This window comes from Euleptes europaea, chromosome 2 (assembly GCF_029931775.1).
Source record: "Euleptes europaea isolate rEulEur1 chromosome 2, rEulEur1.hap1, whole genome shotgun sequence".
Classification (NCBI taxonomy): Eukaryota; Metazoa; Chordata; class Lepidosauria; order Squamata; family Sphaerodactylidae; genus Euleptes; species Euleptes europaea.
Window position 1 is genome coordinate 59,124,385 of NC_079313.1, and position 14,568 is coordinate 59,138,952.

General features: G+C 42.5%; 1 protein-coding gene across 1 annotated transcript in view; it reads right to left on the reverse strand.

Moving 5' to 3' along the window:
• Positions 1-14,568, reverse strand: part of TNNI3K (TNNI3 interacting kinase) — a 232,099-nt gene that overhangs the window by 158,546 nt on the left and 58,985 nt on the right. The window contains exons 8-9 of the mRNA XM_056845668.1: positions 7,553-7,697; positions 7,351-7,455 (exon numbers count right to left, since the gene is read on the reverse strand). Coding sequence (XP_056701646.1) covers positions 7,351-7,455; positions 7,553-7,697 — 250 coding nt within the window. The remainder of the gene's footprint in view (positions 1-7,350; positions 7,456-7,552; positions 7,698-14,568) is intronic.

Below are 14,568 nucleotides of genomic sequence, written 5' to 3' on the forward strand. Positions count from 1 at the left end.
GAAATGGATATATTAATAGAAGTTGTGCTTTGTATTGTATATGAAATGCTGGGTGAACAACTTTCCACCATGCTTTGTAGAATGTTATGTTATTTATAATCAGTTAGGTGCGGTTAAATTGCCGTCTTCTTGCCACCATATCTCTATGGTAGGGGGAATATTCTGCAACATCAAGGTTGCAGACCACAGCCCTTACAAAACAAGGACCTAAATTCTCATATAAGAAGGGTCTGGCTAGGAGAAAAGTATGCAAAAGTTTTTCTCTGCCCAGTGAAAGACTAGGAAGCATCTTTCTGTGAAGCAGCTTCTAAAAAAAAAAAAAAAAAAAAAAAAAACTTGAAGTTGAAATTGTTTCTCTTCTCATCCTTACTTCACCATAAGGTATTTATGGAAAGAAATGTTTTTTCTTTACTTTGAATATGTTCAATTTGAGCTCATAATGTTATATGTAACTAAAATGCTATACAATGTTTGAATTATTTTATAGAATTCAAAGCCATAATCATGTCAAGTCAAGACTCCATGTTTGAACTCAATGACTATGATGAGCCATCAATTCTCGCGCAGGATGCCTCTATCCCTATTTGGGTGGACTCAAACCCAAATATAGATGAGTGTCTCTCTTCTCAATTAATTGTGGCTCTCCATGGGGTTTACTCCAGAAGAAATATATTTTGGCATTATAGATGCTATCATGTTGAAATATCGACCAGGTCATGGCAGGTACAATATACTTGTAGATATTGTTATGCACTATTTGTAGATCAAACCACAGTAAAGCTGACTTCTCCAAATGTTTACATACCGGAAACTGCCTTAACAGAATGTGGGAATGTTGTTCGACCTTGTAGATATGTAGAAAAGCTGAAAAAGCATTTGCTGGTTCATAAAATTTATTTTAATAGACCTTCAAGGAAACTCAGATCTCTGAATATGTTAGAAATACCGGAAACAAATGCTGTTTTACTACCTGCGGAGGATGACGAACAACCCTCAACGTCTAGCAGGGGGAAAGATTGGGATGCTCTCTTGAAAACAGTGGTAGATTCCTTTACAGCTGAAGATTCTTCCAGTGAGGAAACTGAGTTTAAAGAATCTCAGTGCAAGAAAAAGAAAACCTCTGAATGCCAATACTGGGTAATTATCTTTGAAAATAGTCAATATAGCCCATAATGTGTTTAATAACATTCACAGGAAAAAAGTGTTGTTTTAAAGTCAAGCGGCTGCAAAAGAAAAAAGGGGGGCCAGCCGTAGAGGTTCTGGGCGTTCAGCCAGTACGAAGATAACAACTCCTTTATGTTATCTTTCTTGGTTTTGTTTTGATAATATTCGGCTTTAAGGCTTACACGGTAGCTACAAATAAATGTTTTTCTGTAAATGAATGAATGAAAGGAGATTTTCTTCATTACGCATCATGTTAATAACATGGCTAGTTCGATATGTATAAAACGGATACTGACAGATTGCTTTTCTTTATACAGTTAAAATTAACTGAATTCAATATTTTTCCCTACTGAGTTAGACTGCTGATGAAGCAATGAATCTTCAGACACAGCAGCGTCACTGAAGATTCCTGAGTAGCAAAGGCGACATCACGGACAATGTTATGTGAAGACAAAACTTTGATATTGTAATTTATAGTATTTGATTTATATATTCTGGCTTAACCAAATGTGTATTTCTATGATTTGTATTAGTCATTATATATGATGCCTTTGCTGTTTTTTGGTTTGGTGAATGCATGTGTTTAACAAATATTTTTATGAAAATGATGAATCAATGTAGGATGAATTGATAAAGATCCATATGACTCCCATATCCTCAAGGAGGGGGTGTCGCAGCCCGTGGCAATAATTGGCTTGAGCATATGGTTTTCCTCTGGATCTAAATAATAAAAAGCATTCCTTGGGACCTAATGCAGTAATGTGGGGTAAACGTTATGCCACTTATAGCTGTTTTGAAATAACTACACGGCTACAAGGTTAAAGGCACTTCATGCTGCCTGCTTGATAGTTAAGTCTGAAAAGTCGGCATTTGCTTATCTGAGGTGCTTTTCCAGGCATAGAATGGAAGGTCATCTCTGTTTTGGGGTTTTTTCGTCCCTGCTCTAAGATACAGTGTAAAGGACGGAATTATGCCACTGTCGGACGGAATTATGCCGCTGTCCGATAAGACAGTGCAGCAGTACAATAAACCTTGTACTGGGGATTTTGCACTTGTAAACCTGGTGACTTAATATTTTCCCCATAGATGAGTGAAAATGATACTGCCATGGATCCTGATTTGGATCCATGACAGAGGCCTGAAGATTCCTGACTCAGCTCAGATAACCACTGATCTGAGAGGATATAAGGAAGCCTCAAACGGCCAAAAGGAGAGAGGACTGGTAGAGGACAGCTGAATGCTGTCTGGCTGCTAGATCTCCTGGACATCCTCCTAAGATGTTAAACTAGGAAAGCAGAGAGTTGATGGAAGTTGGCTGACGCTGACCGACCTCACTCTCTATACTTGTCTCTTGCGTGAGACACATGAAGTGAGTTACAGAGAGGGCAGCAAGTCTGTCTGGCCATAACTCATTTCCATTATATTCTATCATTTCATGTCTTGCGTGATATGAAACTATACCATTTCACAACATGGAAGTTGTGAAACCCAAACTACAGAACTGGTCCATACAGTTCTTAGAACCAGAAACAGGGAAGAAAGGAGTCAGAGGCTCCCCCAACATAATAGGGGAGGCTTCTGTACTCAGAATAAGAGGCAAGAGATGTTCCTGGGAGAAAAGGAGAATCTCTTTTCTCTGTAATGAAGCTTAAGGCACATATGAAATGCTTACATAAAACATATACAAAATCTATTAAGCCTATTCATGGAGACTCTTAGTTCAGGAAACATATTCACTGAAATTGACAAGCTAGAGAATAGCTGAGTCTTCCATATAAACACTAATACAGCCTTAAGCTTGCACATAATAAATAATATATAAGCTCTGCATTGCTGACTGTTAAGAGATACACATACCATCAGCATGTATGAAGCATTCCTGATCTTGAAAGTGATCAGACATCTATAAACATAGAATGGTTTAAATATAAAGATCATAGTATCTTATCCTCTGCACACTGCAATGGGTAAAGATACTACACTTAGCTGTAATAATTGACTATAGCTCAAATAGCTCTAATTTCAGCTTTCTCTGATAAATAGACTTCAGAACAGTATTTCAATGAACCTGAACTGGCATGAAATACTCAATGAGCTTTGGACTATAATTCTTAAATAAACTAAGAACCAGAGAATCAAAGATATGGTAAAGACATAGAAGCATGGGAAAAGTCTATGTCCTTACAGAAAAGGTTTGCAATATCCTAAATATCAGCTATGCATATGAGCTGGAGAGGTTTTAGAAATAATATAAGGTTGTATTTAATTCACTATAACTTATAGTTTATATTTCAGGTACTTTGGATAAAGAAGCTTTTTGCTATAACAGATCTTTTTCCCATTATGTTTAACCATATCTTCTCTCTGTGAAATTAATCTAGTTTTTACAAGATTCTGTAACTGTAGTATTCTGAATGAATCTAGAGATACTAGTTAGAATCTCATAAAGAGAAATGTATTAAAGGTTTAAGGTTAGGAAACCTTACATAGAGAAATTGCTTATAAAGATTGTATGAAACTGCTTGCATATGTTAACATAACTGAACATGTTAAAGAATCATAATGTTTGTACTTTATGACATGTTTTGAGAATATGTATTCACATGCATATATATTTTATGTGAAATAAATGTTATTTAAAGGAAGTCCCTTGTTCATAAATTTTCTGGCACTTCTCAATAGAAAGCCTACAGTCCTTGTAGGAATTATCATTGACTTCTGGCTGTGAGGTCTCGCTGAATAGATAACTCCATTTCTCAGTAAATGGTACATTCTAGGAGTGTAGACCCCTTAACGCCACAAGCCGTGACAGGAGATTTCCCCAAGGGGAAATCATGAATGGCGGGAGGAGGAGGAGAAGCAGGGAGGAGAGGAAAGCAAATTTCATCCCCTTAAAAACAAACATACAGAAACAGAGTTGTTGAGCACTCCAGACTTTACTAAGCAGCAAGTTGTGCAGAGGTCCAATGATTGGTGTGGTGAGAATTTTTATATTGAACATTAGTTTATATTAATATATTATAATATTATATTTTATTATATTAAATATTGGTTTGGGTTAAGAAAAACCAATTTCATTAATCTGTAGCTTATTAATCTATAACTTAGAAGCCATATGAAGACCTGACTTTTAGCTGACCCCAGCTCCAATTAGAATCTTGACCCTAAAGGGCATAGGAGATCGCATTGCTAGAAGTTAGTCACCCAAAGCACATTAAGTGTGCCAAAAAAATGTTCAGAGTAGCAAGGCCATTCAAGCAGGCAACACATTATCTGCTCACGTAGGGGGAGATTGTTTTTGGTACATTGGGTGATGGGACGGAACAAAGATTTATCAGAGACCTAGACATGAAAAACCTATTATGAAACAAGATATTTCTAAACAATTTTAGTCATGATTTGTGGAGACTCATTTCCTCAAGAATTTAACAGGAGGGGGCCATTTAAGACCCTCTCTCATGGTTCAGGCTATAAAAGGCTGGTCCAGTTGTCCAGTCTTTGTCCTTCTAAGAGAGAGACCATTTTCTGTCTCTACCTTGGAATGACCCAAAGTACTTTGCTAACTGTTGTTTGTCTGTCAGTATGTGTACGTTTGTTAAGTGCTGTCATATATATCCAGTTAAATATTGCTTTCTCCTTTGCTTTATACTTTCTGTAAGTTCAATAAAACTGTTTGGTTTACTGTTCATATCGTTTGGATGCTGTTTTAAGAGTGACTGTGTAAGAGTGTTTCTCTGTATGCAAGGTCTTTCCTATCCAAATCTCTCTGGGTTGCTTTTTGGTAAGTGAAGCAAGCAGAGAATCCAATCTCAAGAACCACCCCAGGGGGGAACTTGTAAATTCCCTCCACAATTGGGGTTGCCAAAATCCCTCTGTCCAGTATGGCTCCTGTGCCTTTGTGAGCTGCTCCCAGGGTCTATGGGGAGACAGGCTGAGCAGTCCCTGTAGCAGCATGCCTGTGAGTAGAGTGGAATTGCCAAATGGATGGCTGCTCAAGGCAGGTTGCTCCAGGAACCGGGCTGGAAGTGGTGACTAAGCAGAGTGACATGAACTGCACTGGTTGTCCTTGCAGCTCTGGTCACTGTTGAATCACCACCGGCACAGATGCCAAGCAGAAATGTGTGTAGCGCTGGCAAACAGTACAGAAGCTGTGATACAGCCATGCCTTGGGGCTCCTGCAGGGTCTGTGGTTCCATCCCCAGTGGGGGGGGGGGAGGCTCCATCTATCAGGTCCCCCCAAGGCACCTACAGTAGCTGTCCAAATGACACTTACTGATCCCATGAGGAATTGCTCTGCAAGTGCAACATTGGCTGCTGCTGCATAGGCTCCAGTCCTGCAAGGCAACAGGTGCCATGGTTGCTTGGCCAGTAGTTCTACTGAGCACATTGGGGTAGCTGCCAGTCATCCCAAACCACAGATGTGCCCTGTTCTCCCCCAGGGAGGAAGGGCACCCTAGCAGGGAATGTGCTGACAGGCCAGTAAGGGCTGATCAGCCTGCCAGTGTTTCTGCCTTCCTGGCAGCTCTCCTGGGTATACTTTTGTGCAAGTATGCCCCATCACATGACGTGAGGCATATTGCTGGGCGGGCCTGGCTGGGTCTCCCTGCATACACATACACTGCTCCGTCTTGGGTGTGGGAACCTGCATTGTCAAGGCAGTACCCAGGTGTGTTTGAGAATGATGGAGGCAGGGGTAGACTCCTGGGCTGAGGCTGCTGGATTCCTGTGCCTGTTCACCTGACAGTGCCTGGTCACCCCTTCAGTTTGTGTCTCCAGAGATGGGGCACCTGTAAGGGTTCTGAAACGAGATGTATTAGGCACACTGCATGGACTTTGCTCTTCCCCTTGCATATTAGTGCTAAGCGTTTCTTCAGTGGTCCTAAGTGCCCTCTCTGTGCCCCCATTGCCACTGAAGTGTGATGCTGTGCTCAGCAGAGACCTCTGTGCACCCTACCTTCTGAACTGGGGTATCCTGGGTGGGGTATCCTGGATGGGGTTTATGTAGTGCTGGAGGGGGCTGTGATTGGGTGTGGTTGGGTTGGCTTCCATTAAGGAGGAGGGATTGACAGTGGCTTTCATCAGCATTCTGTGCTATGCTGGGGCTTGTGGGTGGGCATTTGACTGTTTGTGGGGGCACTCATTCTTTTCTATTGTATGGGTACATCTGCCATTGTTTTTCTGTTGTATGGGAACCTATGCCATTGTAATCTTTTGTTAGTTCTGGAAGTGGGGTGGCTTAGGGAGCCAACTAAATCCTGCCATACCCCCAGGCCAGCCCTTTCTCCTGCCAGTGCAGCAGTTTGTGCCAGTGGTGCCCCATACTGTTGCAAGGTGCTAGACTGGTGTTGTGTATCTCTGAGATATGGCAGCATATTGGCTAGTCTGCTCCCTGTATGCTTCCCTCCACCAATTGCACTATCAGCCATAGCCTCTTTAGTTATTTTTTCACTCAAAAACACCATTCTCAAGATATGGGGAACTTATGGAGATCCTTTATCATTCCTTCCGTGGGGGGAAAAGCAGTTTAGGTGAGCATGCTTTTGAGCTGAAACAGAACTAGGAGAGAAAGAGTTAAGGAGCCTTTCTCATGCACCTTTCTTCTATTTATAGCTTGTTCCTATGCAGATTTGCTCAAGAACAAATCCCACTGAATCCAATCAGGCTTCTTCTCAAATATTTGTGCACAGGATTGCAGCCTTAGACTCACAGCCTGCCCAGGATAATTTTTTAAGTGGACAAAACAGTCGTGGAATCCTATTTAACGCATAGGTTGAATGTGAGATGTAATGACATATTTTCTTGCTTCCAGCCTCCTTTTTTGTACTGAACAGCTTGATGAAAACTACTAGAGATCTTAAAAAGTAAGCACACTGATTTCTCATGCACATGATCTTGTGACACTTTGAACCAAGATGGCTACCTGCAACCTTTATGTAAAATTCTGGACAATTCTTTATGTGGCTGTTGACAAAGAGTTCAGCATCTGGTGCTTGCTCTCCAGCTATTCCCATTTGGACATATTCCTCCCTTGTTGTGGCTCTCTGTTTGTCACAAATCCCTCCCCACCCCCGCTTTCTCTTTGTTTTTAAGAATTATGTTCTGTCACTCTAGTTATGCCAGCAATGGCAGACCAGTCCTGCAGGTTCCTAAAATTGGAACTTTTGGGGCACATGTACAATGGCCTACCTGTGAAAGGCAGTCTCACTGAATATATTCTCCTTGGTGAGACTTTCTGTTCCTGACAGCTGAATTAATTCCTTCACAACTTCAAATTTTCCACTGTAGCAAGCACTAGGAAAGAAAAAAAAAAGAAACCAGCAAGTGTTTTTACTAGTGGGCTGATGGCCAACAAAGTGAAGAAGAAATGCCTGTATTGCTCTTAACTCACAGGTGCAGAGAGGTGTCTCCATAAATATTAACCACATGAGGCTGGACTTCAAAATTACTTTGGAGCAAGAACTTTACTATGTCGTTATGCCCAAAGCGAGAGGAGAAGTGAAGAGGAACATGGTCTTCATTGTCCTGAGCATTCACTGCCATGGAACAAAAAAGAGACAAAATTAAGCAAGCGTTCCCTACAGATTATGAATATGTGCACACAAGTAATAAATGAAACCCATTATAGAAATAAAGAGCTGGAGCCCAAATGGTCAGCTTGTTGGCTGCCTATCTAAAGTTTATCCCATGCTTATGACGCACCCCCCTTCCAACCACTTCAATATCCCACTCACTCAGCCCGGCCATATATGGTGAGGGGAAAAGGAGTTGGCCTGAGTATATTTGTGAGGAGAATTATTTTCCTTCTCCTCCTCCAGTCCCACACCCGTATTTACCTCAGTGAGAAACAGGAGACAAGAGGCTTTTCAACTTAAACAGAGTAAACAGGGAAGTTTATTAAAGAGAACTTACAGAGATTGGTTTTTAAGAAAAGGCAGAAATTTGGAGGGAAAACTCAAGTCAGATTTATATACACAAGATTGCTTTAGAGAAATAGCTTAGATGTTTCCTTCACACAAGTTCCTTCAGTTCTCAAGCTTAGTTCTATCTCTCAGAACTATTATACACATTCAGCTTCAGCTTCAGCTTTAGTTCTATCCCTTAGAACTACTATTCAGATTCAACTTTCAAAACTGCCATACATAAATTCACAATTGCGAATATTTATGCACCAAATCATACTAAGGAAAAGTTTTTAAAGACCTTCTTTGAAGATCTATCTGACTTTCACCAAGGAGAAATATTGATAGTAGGAGATATGAACGGAGTAATGGACACTAAGATGGACAAATCAACAAGACAAAAAGGGAACAAACTCAAGGAAGAGTTGCTCCAAGTGGAAAAAATATTCAGGATTACTACAGCTTTCTCCAAAAAATTTCAAGCCCCTAGAGATATCTTAGTTAAATTCACACATCAGAGAGCGAGAGATGAAATACTCAGACTCCAGAGAGAGAAAAGATTGACATATGAAGAGAAGCAAATTCAGATCTTCTCAGACCTACCTTCAGCAGTTATTCAGAGATGGAAACAATTTGATGACTTATGGGCTATTCTACAAAAGTACAATATAAGATTCCATTGGATTGTGCCCTACGCCCAAGTATACTGGGATTGTTTCTTGTATCTTCATACCTGAAAAGTCAGTGCCTTAGTTACCAACAGTAAAGAGTGTACATGGCAAAGGGAAGTGAAATAAGTAACTAGTACTTTACAAAAATCATCTAATCCTACCAAATGTTCTGGTTCAAATAACAAGGCCTCAGAAGATATGTTACTTCCGTATTAATGGGGGTGGGGGGAAGCCTAGGTCCATAATCGCAATGAGTGTTCATCAAAGGATTTGGTATTTTGCTCACAGTTCTTTTCTGGAGCCATGCCTTATTGCACTTGGCAGTCAAAATCCCAGGTGCACTTTTGAAAACTTCCAGTCTTTGACATATTTCTTTATATGGAAAATGAAGCAAAAATCAACAATGTATAATGGCTTTCATTTCAGCAGCTTATTCTTCAGGAGGTTCCTTATGCAAAGATCATCGGAGGAAATCAAGCAAAGGATTCAGGACACAGCAAATAATATTTCTTGCTATTGCGCCTACCAGGGAACATGAAGAAAAACTTGGCTGAAATTGTAGTATGGATGGGGCAAAAACCAAATGGGTTAGATTGTAAACATTCATGTCACCATGGTGTGGTATCACTGAACTTTGGCTTGGAATGTGAGCTTCAGCAGCTCTTAACGCCCTCCATGAAGTGAACATCACAGCTCTGATTTAAATGATAAATCTGAGTCAGAGACTCCCTCTTCCCTTCTCCTCCTCCATCCCAAACTCCCAATTTACTGACATCTGTTATTTTTTGCCATCAAATCACAGCTGTCTTATGGTGACCTTGTAGGGTTTTCAAGGCAAGAGACGTATGGAGGTGGTTTGCCATTGCCTGCCTCCATGACTGACCCAAGGTTATCTAGCAAGTTTCCATGGTGCGAGTAGGGATGAGTCTGGGTTTCCCAGGTCTTAATCCAACACCAGACCCTCTACACCTATCAGGGTCTGCCCGTCGACGGACTCAGAGACGGACAAAGAACAGAGCCCGTGTCAGGTTTCGCCTTCCCCACCCTCACTGACAGAGGAAGCAGCTGAGGGTGATTCATTACCTAGTCCTACCTTAGAGGCATGAACTGGAGAGCAGCCGGGGGAAGACCAGATGCCACCCAACCCTGGAACATCCAGAGAGATGCCACAAGAGCAGGAAGACAGTGAGGAACAGCTGTGTCCTGGGACTCATGGGAGGAGACTGGGCAGGACCCAGTTAGAGCAGCGCCAGCATTCAGCTAGACTGCAGCAGCAGAGAAGGAACCTTGGCTGATGCTGGAGACAGTGATTGAGTGTTTGCAGGAGCAGTCTCTCCCAGACAACTGTAGGTATTTAAGGAAGGCTGAGGCAATAGAAAGCTGTGGAAGCAACACAGTGCAAACCTGCCAAAGTGCCATGCTGGCCTGTTGTGTATTGACCTGGACTGTACCTCGACCTTGTGACTTTCTGGACCCCGGCCTAACCTGACTTTGGACTGGCTTGACCTTGCACCTGCCTCTTGCCTTGACTGACTGCTTTGTTCCTGGACTGATTTTTGGACTGTGTACTGGACTGTGTTGCCATGCCCATTCCAAGCTAGTACAGCTGCCGGCTGTAGAAGCCCTGGCTTCAGAGACCCCTGCCTGCTGCCACACCTGCTGCAGCCCTCTTCCTAGCACCACACTGCCACAGTGGCACCCCGCCCTAGTGGGCCAGCACAACACCAGTTATATGGTAACAGTGTTGGCAGGGAGTAGGTCATCCAGCCAGGTGGCTAGATAGCCCAAATTAAGGGATATTTTCCCTGCCTCTCTTCTTCATTCCACCTTCTTTTTTATCTCCCTCTGGACATCTTGGATGCCTAATGCCTGGGAGGCATATTTCTCCCTCACCTTCATAAACTTGGCTGATAAGTCTGCTGCCACATCCCCCAGCTACAGGAGCAGTTAAACGAAAGTGGGGGGAAAGTGGAAAGGGGCTATTGTGGGGGGGGGGAGTCACATAGAACTCCATGGTGATGACACTGGGTTTGCCACGATGTTCTGAGCACTTGGAATAAAGCTGGGAAATGCCTAAACTATTTTCTGATTTATCCACTTATAGCTCAGTTTGTTGGAGCTTGATTCAGAAGACAATTGGGCAGGAGGACCTCTTCCCCTTCCCAATTAGGATGAAATGTGCAGCAACTGCATCCTACACCATGGGGTTTTCTTTCCAGACAGTAGAATTCAGCCTCATTCTAACTATGTGTGTGTGTGTGTGTGTAAAGTGCCATCAAGTCGCAGCCGACTTATGGTGACCCCTTTTGGGGGGTTTTCATGGCAAGAGACTAACAGAGGTGGTTTGCCAGTGCCTTCCTCTGCACAGCAACCCTGGTATTCCTTGGTGGTCTCCCATCCAAATACTAACCAGGGCTGACCCAGCTTAGCTTCCGAGAGCTGAGGAGATCAGGCTAGCCTGGGCCATCCAGGTCAGGGGCATTCTAACTATAGTCAATTACAATTCTCACATGGAAAGCTGTAGTACATTCAAGTGAGCGATTCCATCATATCTTAGGGCACTCAAGCCACTGTAGGAGAAAAGAGCCCCCTTTCCTTTGTTTTACAAAAATGGAGCATACAGCCAAGAGGAATTTATAACTTTCATTCTCCCCTTCTCTCTCTGCTTTACCTCACTGTGGTCCCTTTTTCAGCATTTCCCTCAAACCCTGAAGGATTCCCTTGGTGGAGCCTGGTCAGAAAAGTGTCAGATAGGGTTTCTGACAGCTCCGGTCCCAAACAAGATGGTTTCCCCGCAAACAAGATGGAGTTCTCTGTGCACTCCTCCCCCCCCCCGTTTTGCACATGAGCTCCGGCCAGGGATTTACAATTGTATTGGGACCCGCCCATGTAAATCTCCAATCTGATATCGGGTCCTGCGCACAAAGCCGAGAGCTCAGCCATCTCCTCCACTGATTGCTCTTAATTGTTTCTGTTTCAGTTTTACTTAAGTCGTTACCGTCAGGAAACGACTACATTGTCTCTTTGTTCTTGTAACCCTATTGTATCAGCTCTATATATGTATCCTCTCCCCCCCCCCCCCATGTATTCCAGCCTTGCTTGTCTCCTTACTGAAATCATTGACTTTCGGAATAAAACTTTGAATCACTGCTCTGCCTGGATTTGAGTTCTATTGCCTGAAACGCCGTGCATTTGCTGAAGCCTGACAAAAAGAAAGAACCAAGAACCAGATTATGACAAAGGATGTTGTTTGTTTATTTAAAATATTTGTACACTGTCTCCACCCAATTCAGGTTCTCCAAGCAAACAGTAAAACATCCCAGACATGAAAAAGCATTAAAAAACACACACACATACACAATTAAATACAATATAAGTACATAAAAGATAAACACACACAGACAGGAATGAGGGCTAATAAGAGAGAGGGAATGGCAAACAGTTCTTCACCACTCGTGGAATACAACAGAGGGAGACAGATAATCTCCTTAAGAAAGGCGTTACAAAGATTTGGTGCCATGAGTGAGACATTAATATTTTGCTCCATCACATAAACAGTGACATGAACTCTGTGTAAAGCGCCATCAAGACACAGCCAACTTATAGCGACTACTGGTGGGGTTTTCAAGGCAAATGCTTAAACAGAAGTGATTTGCCATTGCCTTCCTCTGCAGAGACTTCCCTGGAGGTCTCCCTTCCAAGTTCCGATCCAGCTTAGCTTCCAAGACCTGAGAGATATGCTTATGAGCATATATGCAAGATGTCTGTCATAAAAGAGATGGGAAAATTGCTGGAGTGGGGCATGTACCCTTTGAGGCATATGACATTTATATTACCTCAAGGCTCATTCCTACACACAACCCAAATTAGACAGTGAACTGGAAGCTGATGCACAGAGCGCCTCAAAACCCTTTCAAATATTCACTCCTCCTATCTCACAGCCATCACTGTGGATCTACGCTGCCCCAGGATAAGTGGAAAGTAGCAGGTGAAAGCTGCTTGACATTTTCCCTTCCATTCTGACACTGGTATGAGACTGAGCATAACCCATAGCATGAAACGACTTTGGGTAGGTGGTTTCAGAACTGACGTCTCTGACATGAAAAAAAACTGGGCAAGAAGAGCTGTCTCTCAAGAAATATTCCAATTTACTAGTGGGCTCCCCACATGGGTAAAGATTTTCAACATGAAACAGCCCCGGCAGCATCTGACCTTAACTTGAGAGAATTCCTATTGTGTAAGAATAAGACAGCCCGCTGTTGTATAATAGATTTTACAAAATCCAATATTGAACTAAACAGTGACATTATAGTGCACTCCATTTAGACCATGTGGGGTTACGAAAGACAGCTGCTTGTGGCAAATAAGAGCAGTCAAATGTGTAATAGATGGAAATGAATAAAGTGACTGCTCCTTCTGACCACCACAGCAAAACGAAATTTGTGCCAGTGTGTTCAATAAAGGAGAGGTACATATTCCTACAATAATTAGGAATATTTATCTGTGAACATTGTTGTATTGAATATATAGTTTGTTTGAAGCCCCTCCAAATGTCATTTGAAAGTTCCCCCCTTCCATATCTGCTCCCCCAATCAGTTGCTTGCTCTATAACTGCTGTTTTGGCATCATTTAAAAAAAAACTTTAAAAAAAAATTATTCCTTCCTGGAAATATGTTACAATAATCATATTTTGCTACACGATGACATCACTTGTGGCTAATAAAGTCAATTCAAAATGAGGACTATGTGACTTCGCTATGTTGCTAGGGTTGGCATGAGCTGGCACACCCTCCAAGGGTTTATTTTTTTGGGCCTTGACAGGACTCAGATATGAGAGGGGAGGGCTTCAGGGAATTGGCGTTCTTCTTTCTCTCCCCCCACTGCTTTCTCTTCCAGTCAGGAAGGCACAGAGAGAACTGGGGTAAGGCCTCCTTGGCCTGAGTTTCTGGCCTTTATGAAGTAGACCCTATTGGCTATGCCCACACCTGTCCTCACTTCCTGTGGGATTAGCCCTGTCCACAGGAAGCGAAGGGAGGGTGTGGCTGCTAGTTGACTGCAACCTTTATTGAGACTAGCCCTGCCAACCTGTTCTGGTTGATCAGGGGGCTGGAGGATGATCAAGAGCCTGGAGACCAAGCCCTATGAGGAAAGGCTGAGGGACTTGGGAATGTTCATTCTGGAGAAGAGGAGGTTGAGGGGCGGGCGGGTCATGATTGCTCTCTTTAAGTATTTGAAAGGCTGTCACTTTGAGGAGGGCAGGGAGCTGTTCTTGTTGGCAGCAGAGGACAGAACTTGCAATAATAGGTTTAAATTACAGGTGCAAAGGTACTGGCTAGATATTAGAATTTTATTTACAGTAACAGTAGTTCAGCAGTGGAATCAGCTGCCTAAGGAGGTGGTGAGCTCCCCCTTGCTGGCAGTCTTCAGGCAGCGACTGGATGAACCTGTCAGGAATGTTTTGGCTGCTCCTGCATCAAGCAGGGGGTTGGTCTAGATGGCTTGTATGGCCCCTTCCAGCTCTATGGTTCTAAGAAGAATTAGCTATGAAAAATACCCCAGAAGGATCATACAATCTCTAAAAGTCCTGTGTTTATCTAGCTGTTATCTCTACTGCAATGGTAGCAATGACACTGAATACTTGGAAAAAATATTGGATTGATATCTGACTGGGGAACCTCCTGTTTGCTGTATGTTGATCACAATATAAAAATTAGAAACAAGTCTGTGATCTGTTAAGCTACCAGGGGAGCTGGCTGATCACAAGTGCTTTTCCAAGAAAATCATCAAATTGGAAATTTGATTCCCATTCTTATGTATATACTTAAGAATAAGTA